General features: G+C 33.3%; 1 protein-coding gene across 1 annotated transcript; it reads right to left on the bottom strand.

The window, feature by feature from the left end:
* Nucleotides 1-8448: 8448 nt before the first annotated feature.
* Nucleotides 8449-18242, bottom strand: LOC133197994 (uncharacterized). The gene is made up of 16 exons (XM_061334141.1): nucleotides 17663-18242; nucleotides 17117-17547; nucleotides 15862-16584; nucleotides 15407-15647; nucleotides 14662-14911; nucleotides 14189-14326; nucleotides 13706-13752; nucleotides 12810-13499; nucleotides 12275-12705; nucleotides 11455-11887; nucleotides 10818-11028; nucleotides 10520-10604; nucleotides 9944-10181; nucleotides 9054-9306; nucleotides 8845-8985; nucleotides 8449-8565 (listed from the first exon to the last, which is right to left on the bottom strand). The coding sequence occupies exons 1-16, from the start codon at nucleotides 18225-18227 to the stop codon at nucleotides 8454-8456; spliced, it is 4989 nt and encodes a 1662-aa protein (XP_061190125.1). The 5' UTR covers nucleotides 18228-18242; the 3' UTR covers nucleotides 8449-8453.
* Between the last annotated feature and the right edge of the window lie 597 nt (nucleotides 18243-18839).

Here is an 18839-nt window from a genome sequence, read left to right as displayed (position 1 = left end):
TGATACATGTAACAAATGCTAACAACCACACAAACAAACATAATCATCTTGGAAGGTCCCTTCCTACAAGATCATTCTGCTGAAGATGTGATGTGTTTTTTTTTTTCTCCAATTTTTTTTGTACAATTAATATATATGAAGAAACTAAGTGAAAGAATTGAAGGAATTGATTTTTCCCATAATTTTCTCGATTTTTTTTTTTGGTACCAATATGGCAGGGAGTAAATGTTTAGAGAAAATTGTACATTGATGTGCAAAATATCTTTAAGATTGTATTATAACATGCAGAGCTCAATCAATTCATTCCATAAAAATATTTTGTCTGATAAATTGAGAAAAGGATAAACTCTTTCTAAAAAAAATTATGCAATGTGTTCATATTAACAGAACTATTTCATTTGTATTTTATATAACCAAAAGATCAAGACTTGTTTTTAAGCCCAGGTGGAAATGAAGTGTAAGCAGAGAACAGCAGGTGGTCTGGGAGCGGAGCCGCCATGAGGCCCCCAGTAGGTCTAGGGCGAAACCCGCGGAAGCTCCTGAGTTTTACCAAATATTTCAATCATTTTCTTGCAGGAAATATCATGCTGTTTCGCTTTTCTTTAGAAATAAAAGACTTAGTAATATTGTTTTTAACGCAATGTGTACTTCCACGGAAACATTTCTACTTGTACTTGAGGCTGGATATTTTACCGATATATTGGTATCATCTGCACTTCTTTTATATTTTTTTTAGCAAGTTCAGCAACAAATGTAATAAATGTTAGTTAAAGAAAATATTGTATTTTAAATCATATACTATTTCATCAAGCCATTCAACGATATGATTATTATTTAATTTCTCTAATATCTTTAATAATTGTCAATCCGTTATAGAACACTTACAAACTAATGAATGATTTATTTGGATTTGGCAATGATTTATTAACGGATTTCAAATTTGATTGTATAAACATGATAATGAAAAATTTTATTCGAATTAATATGAGAAAAAAAAATAATTTGAAACAAAAATATTTTCTGGATGATATTGAGATTTTCTTTCTCTGAATAACTCTCTCTCTCTCTCTCTCTCTCTCTCTCTCTCTCTCTCGTAGTTTTTTTTTTTTTTTTTTTTTTTTTTTTTTTTTTTTTTTTTTTTTGAAAATGATGTGTACGCACTTGCGTACTTGCGTATAGGCAGCTACGCACCTGTAAGCATTGCTTAGTAATATATAACTAGCTAAAATCATTCGTAATAATTCTTAAAGTCTCAAAAATGGTGCACCCGAATCTCATATATTTTGATGCAGAATAAAAGGAAAATAGAATATTTTAGGTCACCAAATTTGTATTTTATTTCTAAGGAAATTGTTCTAAGAAATCCTTATGATGAATTTTAAATATCCAGGCGATGAAGCTGGAAAATGACATTTTATGGAATATTTAAAAGATTACTAATACTAAAGAATTGGGTACGTTAAGTATAACAGAGCGGCCCTGTCTCCAAATTTGATTTCAGTTTTTTTACAAACATTCCTACGATGTGTCTTTTCAAAATCATTTTATTTTTTTTAATTATCACAAACCGTTTTTCCATCAGAGGTCTCGAAATATGGGGAGTTTTCTTTAGAAATTACAAATTTTGACGTGATAACGTCATCACGGCGTTACTGATTTTAACGTTACGTGAAAAAAAATCTGTAAAAACTATTTACTTTAACCTGCCTTATGTTCCAGAAAACAATTTTGAACTTTTTTTTTTAATTCATCGTAATGTATCTTTGAAAGCTGGAAGGAGTAAAATAATTTAAAGGAAATATAATTTTATTACAAACGATTTCATCAGACAAGTAATGAAGCTTGATTCATCCATACAAACGAGACAAGGTAGTACTTCTTTTAAAATTGTGCTTGTATCAAATTTATAATTTTTTTTATGTAAAAATGTCCTAATGATTTCTTCAATCATTTTCCACATTGTCTATGAAGTTACATTAGAATTTTTAAAGATACATGAATCAGTATTAAAAAGAAAATTAGAACGACCCATATAAAGTTGTCAAAATTGGATTTTTGGCAATGAAAAAGCCATCAACATCACTCCCCTTTTCCATATTAACATATGGCAGCGCTATTAATTTGGTATTTTCTTCTTCTTTTTTTTGGATAAACGTATAAATTACTCACCATTACGGGGTTACGAGGTGTCTTAAACTGCGTTAAAAAAAATTTCTCTGATGTTAGGATTTCTTTTATAGATCGTTATTTATTCATTCCAGTGGATCCGCTTTACTGCACGGTTCATGTAAAATACCCTAACTAGGAACAATCCCCAATATACTTACACACAATCACTTTCTATGTTAAAACCAAAAGAGGAGACCGGTTATAAGAGTCCTGATTGATGAGGCCATTCCAAGTTTTTTTCTTTGTTAGCATCCATCCTAACCTATCTTCCTATCCGAGAAAACACACAAACCGAAAGGGGTAAAACGCAGCATTTCAGAACAGTTCTAGAATTTCTTATTATCATTTGAGACCTCTCCTCGCCATAAAACTTAGTTAAACTACTAGTTTATTGAAATAAAAAAAATTAATACACCACTTAAAAAAGAGAGATGTCAATCCCAAAAGAGTAAAATGCATTTCAGAAATTCGTATTTGTTGATTTTAATTTGAGTTAACTTTGTGTTTGCGTTTCAAAGCTTTGTATTTGTCAATTTTAATTTGTGTTGTTTTTAATTTCATAACTTCAAAACCAATTCGTCCGCGTTCACTGCACATAAAAAAAAAATTGGAATGGCCTTATCATAACTTGCGTTACAGACCTTGAAAAATTTTGCTTCAAATAAAACCCGTGAATCTCCGAAGGCTTAAAAAAGGTGTGCGATTTGTTTAGATCAATTTTTCGATGAACAAAATATTTTATATAGCCAATGCTAATAATTTAATTTTAGAGACAAACACATTACTTTGCATGTACATACTCATTACTTGATTCACAAAATCGAAAATTATATGCCTAAATCTGCGAAGTGAATTCGACAGGAAATGCACACGAATTCTCGGGAAGGGATTCAGAAGCCTGTAGTACACTCTAACGGGCATAATTCCAAAACTAAAAGTTATAAAAATAAGGATATAATATTATATGTATGATTTGCGTATAGAGTTTATCCGCATCAGCTATGAAAATATGCGCATGTCGTCTTCAAAGCAATGCAGCATGAAACAGCAGGCACTTGCATTGATATCGATCAGTAAAAGATTGATCAACGATCACAGTCCAGTGGGTAGCCAAAGGAAATTGGAAAGGAATGTATTTAGTTTTAAATCAAATTCTTGATATATATTTTTTTAATTGGTACTCATTGTATAATTTGATTATCAGTAAGCCCCCCCCCCCCCCCTTCTATTTACATAGAGACAAAATACAAATAATTGAAATGCAGAATAACAGAACACTCACATAGAAGAATCAAAATTCTCTTTTAACGACAAAAAATGACCCCACAGCCGTAGAAAAAATTAATTTTTTGTAGAAAAAGAGCCCTAGGGGTCATATTTTTATATGCGCGTCCTATAAAAAATTTATCCCCGTTGGAAAATGACCCCTTTTCCAACAGATACACAATTTATAACAGGTGATTGACGTCAAGGTTTAATTCTTCTTTATGCCCTTTTTGATCAACACTGGACGAAAGCGCAATTAAAATGCAATAAAACAGCATTACATTTACATGCATGTTTCTATCTTTTAAGCCTTTTGTGTCTCAGCGCATATTGAAAATCGCAAAATGGCTACTATTGGTTATAACTCTTAACGTAATCTCTCTTTATGACTGTCTTCCATTTGTTTCATATTTGGATATTTGACTGATTATAGACATTCATACATGTAGCTTAATAACAGACAAGTGGGATGTTCTAGCTTTTCAATAGTAAACATGTCTCTAAAAGTATTCAGCATGCTTTGAGTACGATCAACTTTATTTTGTAAAAAGCGAATGAAAAAAAAAATGAATGAGATAGGTTTTCGGAAATAAATACGAGAAGTTATGCAATGTAATATTTATATATATTTTTTTTAATGACATAAAGGGTGTGTAAATGAGGTAGAATGTATCTCAAATGACATAATATCTCGTGCGAACGACATCATTTTCCTAATGGAAAAAGGTGAAGATAACAAACAGTGATGATTTTAAAATATCCACAAACAATACAATTCTGTTAACAGGGCATAAAAAGGACCCCAGAAAATTGCAGAGGTAAGATCAGGTGCCTAGAAAGAGTAAGCATCCTCTGTTGACCCGTCACGCCTGCCGTGAGCCCTATAAATAAGTCAGGGGACATTCCGTTGTCGAATTTAAGTATAGAAAAAAAGGCCAAACAATTGACCGAATTATAGGTTATATTTGTTGACAGGGTCATTGATACGACCATTGAATTTACGAAATGCTGACTTTAAACGAGGTTGTTGAAACCCCTGGAACATCAACTTACATGTATCTGTCAGTAGCCTGCCTCGATTAAAAATTTATCTTGTTCTTGTGTATCGAATAATTTGGTAGACGTTAACATCATATGCAAATGATAGCGGAATATTACTACATAAATAAGTAAAGTTGAAGATGGAAAAAGCTGAAGTCATCCCGCTTGTTAGACAATTTAGTTGTAAGTTGGTCTTTAGCGTCTGTAGTCAGTAGGACGTCCAAATATAAAGCAGACGTGGCAAACATAAAAAGGACATAAAATTTCTGCATGTCTGAAATATATACAGTAGCATAATGTGCATTCAATTTTATTTATAAACAGTGGTCTATGGGAATTTCTTTTCAAATATATAGATGTAATAAAGAAGGATCCCAGTATAATGTACATATGTACATTCAAATCTGTTAGCATGGTCGTCTGAGAATAGGATACATACATGTAAGAGGAATAATTTTCTTTAGAAATCCACTTTAAAACAGTGATACATGTACATTTGTCAAATAAATATGGAAAGATGTCAATACAGTGTTTATTGAAGTAGATAAATGTTTTTAATTTATCGTTGAAGACAGACCATTTAATTGACCTTCCAGGTGAATATAAGGACTTATTTTTCCTACATTGAACTAAATGGATTGAAAACAACTCTGAAAAGTTATTTCATCTGCATCCGAATTCCACTCAAGTTAACGTAATATTCAGGCTCAAAGAATCGGAGAAGGGGTGGGGAATTGCTCACCCCTCCTTTTTCTGAATGTAAATTTTAGCAATTTCTAGTTTGAAAATGTTCATTGAAAGTCTTGTAAACACACCCTCTTTTCATACAGAATAGTTAAAAAATCTCTCCTACTTGAGTGGACATGGTGAACATAACATTCAGGCATATAGAATCAGGGGTGGGGTAGAGTACCCCCCCCCCTTCCATTTTCATGAACGCCATTTTTCATTTTTTCACTTCAAAATAATCATTGCAAGTCTGGTTGCGCTATCCAAAAATTTTTGATACAGTAGAGTAAAATGAAATCCCCTTTACATCAATAGACTTTTTAAGGGGTTCATCAAAGATATTTTTTGGGTAACTTGTCATTTCGCCTCTTATAATGCCCCATTTCCCCTTTCGATGCTATCCCTGACATTTATTTTTTCTACATTGCACCAAAACTAGATTTCCAAATTCAAAATTAATACTGGTTATGCTTATTATGTTAACTCTGTCAGTACGATGATTTTCACCATCAAAAAAAAAACAAACAAACAAAAAAACAATGTTCACCTCGGCCTTTGGGCTCGATAAATCTTTTAATTTTCTAGATTCTGAATCATCGCATTAATCTTAAAAACAGCAATAATTGTACAAAGTCATGAAATCAACATATCATCGATTTATTCCCAATTTAGCTCAGGTGAGCATTTTGGTCAACAGGTCTCTTGGTTTATTATTTTTATTTTGCCCCCTAAAAATGTTTTGAACGTTATATAAATAAAAGGGCACGTGAGTTGAGAAAAATTTATTCCTATTTCACACACAGGGAAACCTTAACAGTTAATTGATACAATTGATAGAATGCAATCGAGCGTTTAATTTTTGCCGATTTTACAGGGCCGTAAATGGGTCTAAACGTACCCAGCTCTTTATTTTCAAAATCCTTCTATGATATTATACTCAAGTACAGTTTCCACTGTTTCGGGACGAATATAATATAATTAAATTTGTTTAGCATTTAATTCTTTTATTTGAATGTTTTATGTTGTTCAACAGTACCTGACCTTCAATGCAATGAAATTCAACGCACTAGTGAAGTATCATAATTTTCGAGCACATCTTGTAGAGGCTGAGTAGGAAACGAATTATAAATGTGTTAACATATTTTTATGATGAGGATGACAACATGGTTTGATTAAGACATGGCGGAAATGACGACTAATGACTACTAGAGAACAAAATGAGAACAAACGATTTATTAAAAGAACATAGAAAAGAAACTACTATACATACAAGATCCTTCAAACTAAAGCACAAATGATATCACATATTAACAATTAATTATGACGTAGTTTGTGTACTGGAAAGAATAATTACCATTGCAGTATTAATAAGTAAAATTGCAAACAAAAATGTAAACAAAATTAGAGACATAACTCTAGATTAAAACAGATCATAATAGGTAAACAAATGAAGTTATCTCCCATAATTTATAAATGTGCTCGTATTCAGTAATAAATGTCAATAATACATGTAACACTTTAATTTCATTACTTCGTTATTGCATTATATATAATAATACTTGAATATAAATGCACAAGTAATTAAAATATATATATATTATCAACAAGTTCGTGGACTTGACAAATAAAATTAATACTATGAAGTCTGTGCTTACAAAATTTATGAGGAACATAAAACAGCAAAAGGTTAAGAAATGTTGAAAATTTTACCTTGATACGTTGATAATTTGCCAAAATATAAAATTTAAAAAAAAAAAAAAACATTATATGATCACCTGGCGCTGTCGCCGTTAGTTTCATGACATCCGACAACGTCATTGGATCTCAATGTCCGCTTCCTCTATACATATGATCCATACATAGGGAAAGATTCTCATTTGATTAGGCATATTTTGCTTGTCGGAGTTTAATATCTATTACACATGATCAACGTCTCTTTTCTATGTAGCAGATTTTTGACACATTGAATACAAATCGACATTAACTGTGCATCTCTCTGAATCTTTAAGGCAATTAAAAACAAGTACTCTCTGTCAATTTTATTTCTCTTTTGTCCTTTTTAACATTTCTTAGGTCTATATATTTGTTTTTCTAGGAGCGACACTTTATAGAATGTAGGAAAAAGACCCCCCCCCCCCTTTTTTGACGTCATTTCCAAGTCCAAAATTGTTTGGAGCCTCCATGTAAAATTTAGGAAAAAATTTCATAGAACTAACAGAATGAGTTAAAATTGCAGATGTTACGGAACATGTGTGTCATACAACATGCCTGAATTTAAGGGATTTTTGGATGACAAATACTCGTATAAAAAGAGTTTTTCTAAGGTACACTCGGGTAGAAAAAACGTCATGTTCGAGGCTGCACCGCCTAGACGTAACATTGCTTACAAAAACTTTATCAATTTATTAAAAAGTAAAACTTATGACATATGGTTTACTTTATAATTAGAGAAAAATATGACGCTTGCTAAATGTGTAAAACTTCATTGATGTACCTTAAGCAGTTTTAATTTTATGGCGCTATCCACGATTTTTTTTAAACCCCTCGTAAACTGAACTTAATAAGTATGCAAAGTTTAGCGAAACATAAATGTACACTTTATATACCTAAACGATAAACAATAAGACAAACACCAGTTAAGAAGAAAACACACCAAAAAAAGAATCAGATTAAACCTGATTTGAAAACTAGTTTCTTTTTCTGCAGGTACGCTGTACGGTACTTGACACCTGGGTTGCCCTGCCATCATATCACGGGCTCTACACATATAATATTTATGCCCCCAAAATGATGACATTATGCATCACGACGCTAGTGATAACACTATTTAACGAAATGGTCATAAGAATTAATATATATCGGACTGAATCGTATAATAATAATCGAAAGTTAACTCTAGAACTCCCGATCCTAGGGCAGTATTCCTCATCACTGCTTGCCCCGATTATATGTTGTTCATAAAAACATTAACTTTTTTCCTAATTTGCAAAGAATCTGAAGGAAAAATATTTGGAAATGTGAATATATATGATATAATCTTTATTTCATATTTAATAAACCTAAACATGCAAGAAAAAAAATAGTCTGATGAAACCAACAAAAATCAGGCTTTTCCTCAAGCATATTTTGGCAAGAAGAAAATGCGAATAACTTTTAGGAAAATAAACTTTTATGACGTTTTTAGGAAGTTCTATTCAACACTTGCGTTAAAAAATAAAATTCCGTATTCCTTATGAGGGTAGACATCTTCATGGAAACACATTAAAGACTGAATCGAAAGACGCTTTGTAGGAATATCTCTTCATAGGATTATGAGAGTTCATTGTGACCACCCTGCTGTACCGGGAACCATCGGCAGATCTAAATAAGAGGGGAAAAGATAGATTGCTTCAAGAATATTTTCGATAAAATAAAGGAATACTCAAAAAAAAATATTTCTAAACATGATTAACAAGAGATCCTTTTGCCAGAACTCTTATCTGAGTCCTATTGGCCTTACTGTGTTCATCATTGAAAGATTAAAAACAATATATACATTTTCAAACTTATTTTATTTGAAAAACTCGAAAATCACTTATTATTGTGTTACCTCTTTACCCCATATATCTTATTTACTTATTTTGATATACATGTACTTACCTTGTTCTCAGATATATCGTTTCTTTTCCCACAATTATCAAATTAGATGTTAACAATGACCATGTTTGTTTATTGTCCACGCTGAATTCTACAGTCATCCCAGGCAGTGCTGTGTTGACTATGATGGCATCGTTCACAATTCTAGGGAAAAATTATAATTTGCTTAATCAATTCTTCAAAACTTTAAATTTTATATGGTTATATTTTACCTTGCTCCAGGAACAGGTATTCTATATTTTATTCCCATTTTCTCCAATCGTAGCAATTCCTTCTGAACTAGGGCTTTGGCAAATGATGACCACTCCTGATCTGTCTTCTTGTTCCGCCCATCCTGGTTTTGAATCCCTTCCCAATGTGGCTGATGCCACGCCCGCTCTGCCACAGCAAGAATACGGGGAAAAATCATTTCATGTAGTTCCTGTATAGTTCTCGTGGTTTCCGTCCACACCTGGGCTTGCACACCTGCCAGTATCGACAATAAAATTTGCTGAGATTGCATACATTTCAGTAAATATAAAAAATGATAGTAATTAAAGGAATATCTTTAACTTTTTGCAATGAAAGGTCATTTTCTGGTAAATCTTAACTTTCTGCACTAGAAGATCTTTTTTTTTTTTTTTTTTTTTTTTGCTATGAATCTTTTACATTTTCACTGATCATGAGAGTAAATTGTTTGTTTATATGATGTAAAGCAAATTATATGATTCCTAAGAAAATTCTTATCCAGTCACAAGATGTGTAACACATAATTCGATGTAATGCAATATTTATTTTACCAGTAAGTATTTTTCTCTTAATCTAACCAGAGACATCAATACATTATTTATGACTTGATCCAATCAAAATGTAAATATCAGTTTTGGATTTTCATTGAACCCTTCTACGTTTCGGAACATTTTCATTTTCAGCGTAGCAAGACTTTTTGGAAGGAAGGACCCTAAATTAAATTAATCTATATCTTTTTATTGATAAGAATACAAGGATTCTAGATTTTAAAAAGGAAACATGCAAAAGGCACAATAAAATATGTAAACCTATCAACAAAATAGAGAAAAATAGAATAAAAAGGCCAAGGCACTCAATGCACTGATATACAAACCAATAATGTTGCTTGGTTCTTTTAAGTCTGTACACGTTCCATTGCTTGGGCATATTTGGTTACGTGTGAGAAGATGTCCATTTCCATCTTTATCCGCATTATAATAGATGTTTGAAGGAACAAACCCAAAGACCTTTCGAGTGTCTATAAATCGTGATGCCCAAGATGCTCCTCGTTCTTCTGGATCGGGCTCTTGGGTATGATCAAAATAAAGATGCGTGGCATGTCCCATCACAACCTTCAGTATAAAATACACATGTAAACATATTAGAATTTAACAAACTTACTCATCATTTTACATTTATATTCTTCCTTCCAGTAATAAAACAAAAGATTCACTGGACAAGTATATCTTACGTCATTTGTCTAAAAATTAACGTTTTCTTCCAGAAGAGTTTTTAATTTGAAACTTTCAGAAAAGATAATTCATATAGCTAGCATTATAACTTTGTCTTAGGAACTCATTTTTGTTACTAAAAAACTACAATATAAACTAATTACTTTTTCAATACATTTGGCCAGATTTTAAAACAGGGCAATAATGAAAAAGGCATATATATCATCAGGGTTATATACCTTATACCCAGCATTTGCCATCTTGTAGGTACTCTCGCCCTGTCCCCACTCCCAAATATTATTCCAGTTGTAAGCTGTCACATTTCTACAAGAGCAATGGAAAAATCTCCTTAATGAAAGAAATAAAATGAATTCCTTTTGCTTTTATGCAGTAAAATGTAACAGAATAGTGATGTTAAAAAAATATACAGAAATTTCATTTATTATGCAGTAAATGAAACTGTTCGTATAATTATCATATAGATATGTACACAGATAAAATCAAGATTCGAATTTTGATGGTTAAAAGCACTCCTACCTATCGGTTGGCAAATCTGTGAGATTCATGCGATCATCGTTATCTGTAAACATTTCTTCCCAAGCACCAGTGCTTAATCCTTCTTTATGCAGGATCTGCACAAGTTGTTTCACAAAGTATTTCCTGAGCTCTCTGTCGTTACTTACACCACGTCTAGCAAGGAGCGCTTGACATTCTGGGGAATCTTTCCACACATCTGCCATGCCATCTCCTAAACACAGTTATATTTCAACTGACAGTACTAGTTAAAGTCTTAAGGAGCTAAAGACTAAGAGAGTGAAAGAAAGTTAAGTACTTGTCATAGTTAAATGAAAAGCATATCTCTCTCTCCCCTCTCTCTCTCTCTCTCTCTCTCTCTCTCTCTCTCTCTGTGTGTGTGTGTGTGTGTGTGTGTGTGTGTGTGTGTGGTATTGGAGTACATGTTGGAAATGGCACAAATTGAAATTTACATAAAATGATAATCATATGGATTAATGCAGTGAAATCTCGTAAGACTGACTATAACTACGGACCATGTACTTGGCCTCCTGTTTTACACAAAGTTAAGTTTCCATTCAAGACTTCTTTAAATGTTAGTGGAAAACACTATATACAATGGACTTATAATACCAACTGATAAAGGTTTACATTTTCTTACCTCCAACATGGATCATCTGAAGAGGTTGCACCCCTTGATGCATTTCTTTCACGGCTTTAATTACGTATTGTATGAATTCCATTGTTGAATTCATACAAACATTTATTGCATTGTCTGCAAACATTTGCATAGTTAAATATTTAGTTTTGGCACCAAAATCCGTCAAAAGGAATTGATAAGCAGCCGACATATTTCCATATTTTGTGTACTTCCAGAATCGAGCCTCCATTGATTTTTTAGCTGCGCGACAGTGAATGGGCAGTGATATTTCAGGTATTACTTCAATATGACGTTCATTTCCAAAGGTTAAGATTTCTCTGTAATCAATGACTGTGTAAAATCCAGAACCAAAACCGTTTTTGGAGGAACCTGATCCTAGTTGGGGAAGTAAACAGTTAGTCTCCCCAGAATCATGACATCGTACAGAACCAATCTGTTAAAACACAAAAAGTAAATTAAAAAAAAAAGAAAAAAAAGAAAAAGAAAAAGTCCTTGTTAACTTAAAGCTGTTTCAAAATCCCTTAAAAAAAGAACTCATTCATTAAAAAATCTAGGTTATAACGGAAACTCCTATGAACTTTGTGGACAAAATGCACTATGTTCCTTACATTGTTATGAAGAATAAGAGCCATGCATCAAGACGAAATAAAAATTTCAAGTCATTGTAACTTCCTTATTCCAAAATGTACTTTATAAACGCACGTATTTTTTTATTAACTCTTACATATAAGGTCATTTATATCTTCTTCTAGAAAATATATAAATATCCACTTATTGAAATAAACAGGGATCTCCATCAAAAATCGTGGCTTTAACATACCTCTGTCAATTCTGGTATCCCTGGAATCTGAAGTCTCCAAGCCTCGTCGTCTGTTAAATGTAGATGGAACTTATTCAACTTGTATGTGGCCATGGCTTCTAAAAGCTTGAATATCTCCTCCTTTGGTTGAAAATTTCGACCTACATCCAAGTGCACGCCACGATATTGAAATCGAGGCTGATCTCTGATTGTCACCACCGGAAGTTTATTGACACCATTTACAGGTTGAATTAAGCTTTGTAAGGTTTTGTAAGCGTAAAATGCACCTTTACTTGTGTGAGCTAAGATTCTTATTATAGACGTTGATACATCTATCTCATATGCTTCATCGCGCGTGTTTGAATTGTGCATAATGTTCATATTGGTTGCCATCTTTAGGCTTATAAACTTATGATGGGGTCTGCTGTGTTGCATGCTTAAATTGAAAAGATCTGTAAATAAATCGGATAAAGATAATAATCTTCACAATAAGAAAGTACTAACATCTGAATTGTTTTTGTTAGGGGTCTTAATTGTAATTCTGAAGAGTACTTACTTGCAATTAGGATTGCCTCCTTTTCAAATATATTGGTATGATAAAAGACCCAAGTATTATCAATTGTAATACTGTTATTCTGTTTAGTAATTATATGAACTGGAGTGGGTATTACTTGTTTAGCTTCCGTTCCAGATATAGTCATGTTGTCATTTATGTTGTATCTATCCTGTGGAGTGTAGGGCGAGTAGATGTCACCCTCAAAACGATGATATTGCTCGGGTCTAACAAAAGAGTCAACAAAACCCAGAGCCTCGTTTTCGGTAGACACGACATCTTTTGGTTGCATACCCTCAGCTGCAACAAACCAATTTGGCATAGAATCCGTTCTTGCCACTTGATAACCTTGCACAACAAGATTGCAGGTTAGAGTGTTGCTCTCTGGTAGGCTGAACTCTCTGTCCGGTTTTAATTTAAAAAGGGATCCTCCAACATGAAATAAACTCATCTTGCAATCCCTTAAAATATACCCCTCGGGGTAAGGATATTCATCCGGTTGAATCAGATGAGATGAAAAGAAATGAATTTCCCAGTTCCCCGCATAAACATGTCTACTTCCATTGTTTTTAATAAAAATGGCCGTTGTATACTTCTTAGATAAATTCGTATTACTTATGACTTTATATCTTATTGTTAATTCATTGGCAATATAGTCAACTAAATGTTGTTCAGCAATCGGCAAAGGCTCATCTGGAAAAAAAAAATCTTAGTGCTTTTATTTGTTTTGTTCTGTTTTTAAAAGTTACGTACAGGTATGCAGATTCATTTCTCAAAAGTTGATTTTCATTATAAACAGAAAACAGCACAGCACTCTGACAGACCTACCCAAAATGAACAAAATTACTTCTTGACGTCTGCATAATTTTCATGTAAAGTATAACACAACAAATTCTTACCAGGATAGAATTTTACCACCCTGCTGAATCTTTTTCCATCTTTTGTACTATAGAAAAGAAATTATGTAAAACAGATACATGGTCTAGCTCTGCCAATGAAACTTACCAATGGCATTCCTGTTTCGTAAATGAAATTATGATAAAGTCAGACAAGGAAACCAAGACTACGTATTTACCATACAATCAATACACTTGCATGAATGGGAAACAATTTATTACTGTTACGAGCAATGGCTAAGCTGTTTAAAGTGCATGCATTCAATCCGCACGCTTTTAGCCATTCTTTCATGCTGTCCTTGTTCTTTGAGAAAGAACTTCGGAACATACGTCAACATACAATTACTATATTCAGAAAATTGAGTATTACTTAAAAATTACTGGATATTTATATAAAGTTTGAGTGCAAAAATTAATCAACTAAGATCATTCATTAAAATATAAAATATGTTTTTAGTATAAAAGAGAGATAAAAATCGTAATCACATTGATCTAAGCAGCAATGATTCCTCTGTTACGTTCCATCCTGGCGGTACGTCTAGCCACGAGGCTCCCTGGTTATTGCTGTACTGAACAATATGTCCAGGGAACTGCATGTTCACATGAAGGACGCCATTTTTCATTCTTCCGCAGTAAATGTTACACATTGAATACACATCAGTTTAGTTTTATATATATATATATATATATATATATCTTTTTTTTATATTATAAACTGTTCTGAAAGCATACGTAATTGATTTTCTTTTAGCAAAGCAATGAAGTTTGGGGCTGACAAAAGCAAACAGGCGTCTTCCTTTTAAAGGCACCTAAATCTGTATGAAAAACTGGACACTTTTGAAAACTAGAGTCAGACGTATTTTCACTTTATCCTTGTCTTCCAAACTTTCTATTGTAATCAGTGCAACTTTACAACTTATTATCATAGAAAAGGTTGATAATAAGTAAAATTTACTTACATGGCACCTGGTGGGCCTATTCTATACTTTATCCCTAGACTATGCAGACGATCTAATTCCTTATATCCGACTGTGTTGGCAAACGCCTCCCAATCGGAAGCTGATGCCGCTTCCCTTTTGGGATCATCAAAATCTTCCCATGATGCTTTGTGCCATGCTCTTTCAGCAAGTGACAAAAGCTGAGGAAATGCTTTGTAGTCTAATCGTTCTGATGTCAACAACATTTCGCCCCAGACATGTCCCTTTATTCCTAAAGGTAAAGAACTTTGACCTCACAGAACCTTTACAGTGACATTTTTATTTATAAGTGTACGCTGCTGTATGCTGAGGAAGCCCATTGAGGACTTATCAAAAATATTTTTGAATTCGTTATAACGAATTCAAATATATCTTTGATAGGTCCTAAATGGGCTTCCCTAGTATGCGTTATCAATCAAATTGTATATTATATATATTGATCGACCGGTAATAAAGAAGAGCTACTCCTTAAAGTATGGATAGTTTTACGTTACATTATTACAAATGATAAATATTACCTCACAAACAACGACTTTCATCAAGTTTCTTTTTTTTCTCTTGAATATAGAAAGACTTACCAACCACTCTGCTTCTCTAAACGAGAGCTTTTTATTGTCACTCCTTAGAGTATGAATAGTTTAACGATATATTGTAACAAATGATAAATGTATTACCTCACAGACAACGACTTTCATCAAGTTTCTTTTTTGTACGTTAAACGACTTACCAACTATGTTGCTTCTATTTACTAGAGGAGGACAGTTTATGTCTTTATAACCACACACTTCGAGGTGTGTAATTTTCTCCCCTGTGCGTTTTACGTCGATGTTATCGTACAGTCTGTCCGGCAGGAATCGGAATGTCTTTATTGCGTCAGTAAATCGCGTGGCCCAGTATAATCCGGGTTCTTCCGGATCCGGTTCTGTTGGTTGGTCGAAGTACAAATGCGTTGCTTGAGCCATAATAACCTTTTAAAAAATAAATACGTTTTAGTCAAATTTATTTTAACACATTGGTTCAAATATTAAGAAGTATCTTTAATTTACTCTCCGCTTTTCGCGAATAATCCGGAACAAATGCCTATCTTTTAATTAAGAAATTTAAATGTACATTTGACGAGATTCATAGAAATAATTGTTATGAAAGAAACAATACATTGTACAAAATGGATTTCACCGATACCTTATAGCCACTGTTAGCCAGCTCGTATGCCCTTTTGGCTTGACCCCATTCCCAAACATTTAAATAAGCGTCTGCATATGCTTCAGAATTTGGCGTAACGTTTCTATTGAATGGGATTTTGTTATCTTCCAATAAACCTCCTTCCCAGCCCGCTATGTTGAGGCCATACCGGCTAGTAATTTCAGCAACTCGATACAGAAAATATCTTTTCAAACGCCTAGCATCTGAATAATAAGAATCAAGTCTGGCCATATGTTGACATTTTGTTGAATTTACCCATGCACCCATCCCTACTTCGTCACCACCAAAGTGAAAAGTTTTCAATCCAGGGTGCATTTTCAAAATTTCTAATACCACTTTTTCAATAAATAAATATGTAGATTCAATACAAGGGTTGATTGCGTTGTCATTGAAAATCTGAAAAGATGAATATATACTGGTATCATTAGGATCAATCAATCTGTACTGGTTTGCTTTAGTCAAGTTACTGTCCTTGTATTTCAAATATCGTGCCTCCATGGCTTTGATAGCTGCTCGAGCGTGACCAGGCATGTCAATTTCCGGTATAATCTCGATATGACGTTTTTTCGCTTCGAGTACCAGATGTCTGTAGTCTGTAACATTAAAGAAACCGGAACCAGATGTTGACTCATCTCCTCCGGACCCAAGCTGCGGAATTAGACATTTAGTCTCCGAAAGATCGTGACATCTTTTCCCAGCAACCTGCAGAGAGAAAAAATGACTTGAAAATCTTTAAACTATACAGTATCATGTCGTTCCATTATCTTTTCTGACTTATTTCCAGTTTTTTTCCACTGTCATATAACTAACAACCAATTGCAAAGATTTAATACCTAAATGTTATTATTTAAATGTAAGACTTTCAAAGCGATAACGCTTTTAAAAAAATCACTACTGTCACTACTTAGAAATTATGAGAACAATATTTCTTAGATGTAATTATTTTTTATTATTATTATTTACATATAGAATCAGGAAGCAAGGTCACTCGGTTACCTTAATAAAACTATCTACTAGTTTATTTATCACCGATTTATGCACTACAATAAATGTTTGTTTTTTATACAGACGAAGAGCTAACGGGTAAATACATCTGCAGGTAACTGTTCTTCAAATATTTTGTATTTGTATTGAGCTTAAAATAGGTGACAAAGGGAAGGGGTTAGCGAGGGTTGCACACCCTTTCAGATCTGTCTCTGAGATTCGAACAGAGTAGCGATGTTTATTGATTTACCTCTGTTAGCTCCGATAATCCGGGTATTTCTAACCTCCATCCCTCATCGTCAGCGAGATGCAAATGAAGTTTGTTCAATTTATACATAGCCATTCCATCCATCAATCGGATAATATCTGCTTTTGTCCGAAAGTTGCGTGCTACGTCTATAAACATGCATCTGAACTCATATCGCGGCTCATCTTCTATCAGAACGTTCGGAACACTTATTTTGTCAGGCGCACCTGCCACTAAACTGAGCAGCGATTGGATGCCGTAGTATACACCAGATGACGTTTGGCCAATTATATTAATTGTTTTATTTCCATGGTTAACGAATAAATAGTAGGCCTCACTGTTGTTTCCAATAGACGGATCCATCAAGAGATTTATTGCATTCCTACGTGAAATAATAGTGTCGTTGTTTATTACAACTGTCAGTCTTAGTTTGTCTGAAAAAGAAATTACATTTCTTGACATTAATCTAAATAAGGATAAAGTAAAAGTAGGTATTTAACAAAGCAAAGCAAAACAAACAAAATACGCATCAGTACATGAAAAACTTACTTGCTAAATAGTTTGCCTCTTCCAGCAACTGAGAATTGCAGATGACAGTCATGTTGCGAACTGGCAAAAAGTCATTTGAAAGTAGTTCAACCTTCTTAGGTGTTGGCAGAATTAACTTCACAGAATGCCCAAAATCCCTAAAATCAAATCTTCTGTATCGGTCTTGAGCCGTAAACGGATTATACTGATCTACTCGGTACCTCTTCCACTGGCGTGCTTTAGTGAAGTTTGTCACAAAATTCTTTCCTAAGCTTGTTGAATGAATGTTAACTGGTTTCAGAGAAGGTGCCGCAACGTACCAATTTGGTGGAACATCAGTTCTAGTTACAGCCCAGTCCTGGCCGTAAAATTCAGAAAAATGCGACTTGTTTGTGATTAGATCTGGGAACCCCCTAATTGGAGACAAGCTGAACAAACATCCTTGGACATGATCAATTTTCAAGAAATAGTGCGGTAGAACGTATCCTTCCGCAGATGGTAAGTGATCAGGTTCTAGCATGAAGAAGCTACAGAAGTAAATTGACCAGGCTCCTCTTCTGATGACACTACTTCCGGTGTTTGTCATATTGAGGCTGAATTTATGCTGTCTGCCATTTTGTTTTAAATTATCTTCAACAGTTATTTTAATATCAAGATATTCACCAATATAATTGAGATCAGCTTGCTGCAGTGTGTTAACGGACACTAAAAATAGAGAAAATTATCACAATGCATTACTTTTTTGCAGTATCCCATAGTTTAAAATCGGTATATGGTATACTGTATTAAATAGGCAAGAATGTCCGTGAAAAGATGTCTGCACTAGTTAGAAATCTGTGTGGATTTAACCTGTTCAGGTTATGTGATAAGAATTTTACATCGCAAAATTATAGATATGTAATTTAGTACGACTATTATGACAAGGAGAGAAGAAGGAAGAAGAAAATTAATATAAACTCCAGATCTTCATATTTTCACACTCTCGAAATAACACGGGTTGTATCTTACTCATTAGTTCTATTAGACATTAGGATAAAGTACGAAAATTAAGATATAGTGCTTGTATTTGTGGGTTTTTTTTTTTTTTTTTTTTTTTTTTTTTTTTTTTGCAAACAGTAATGTAACCCTCTTATTTTTCCAGGGCTATAAACCGGTTAAAAAGAATTAAAAAATGATAAATTTACTTTCAAAATTTCTT

The sequence above is a fragment of the Saccostrea echinata genome, unplaced genomic scaffold, assembly GCF_033153115.1.
Source record: "Saccostrea echinata isolate AGI-Se365-2 ecotype Australia unplaced genomic scaffold, CSIRO_AGI_Sech_v1 ptg000032l, whole genome shotgun sequence".
NCBI lineage: Eukaryota > Metazoa > Mollusca > Bivalvia > Ostreida > Ostreidae > Saccostrea > Saccostrea echinata.
This window is presented reverse-complemented; position numbering and strand designations above follow the sequence as displayed.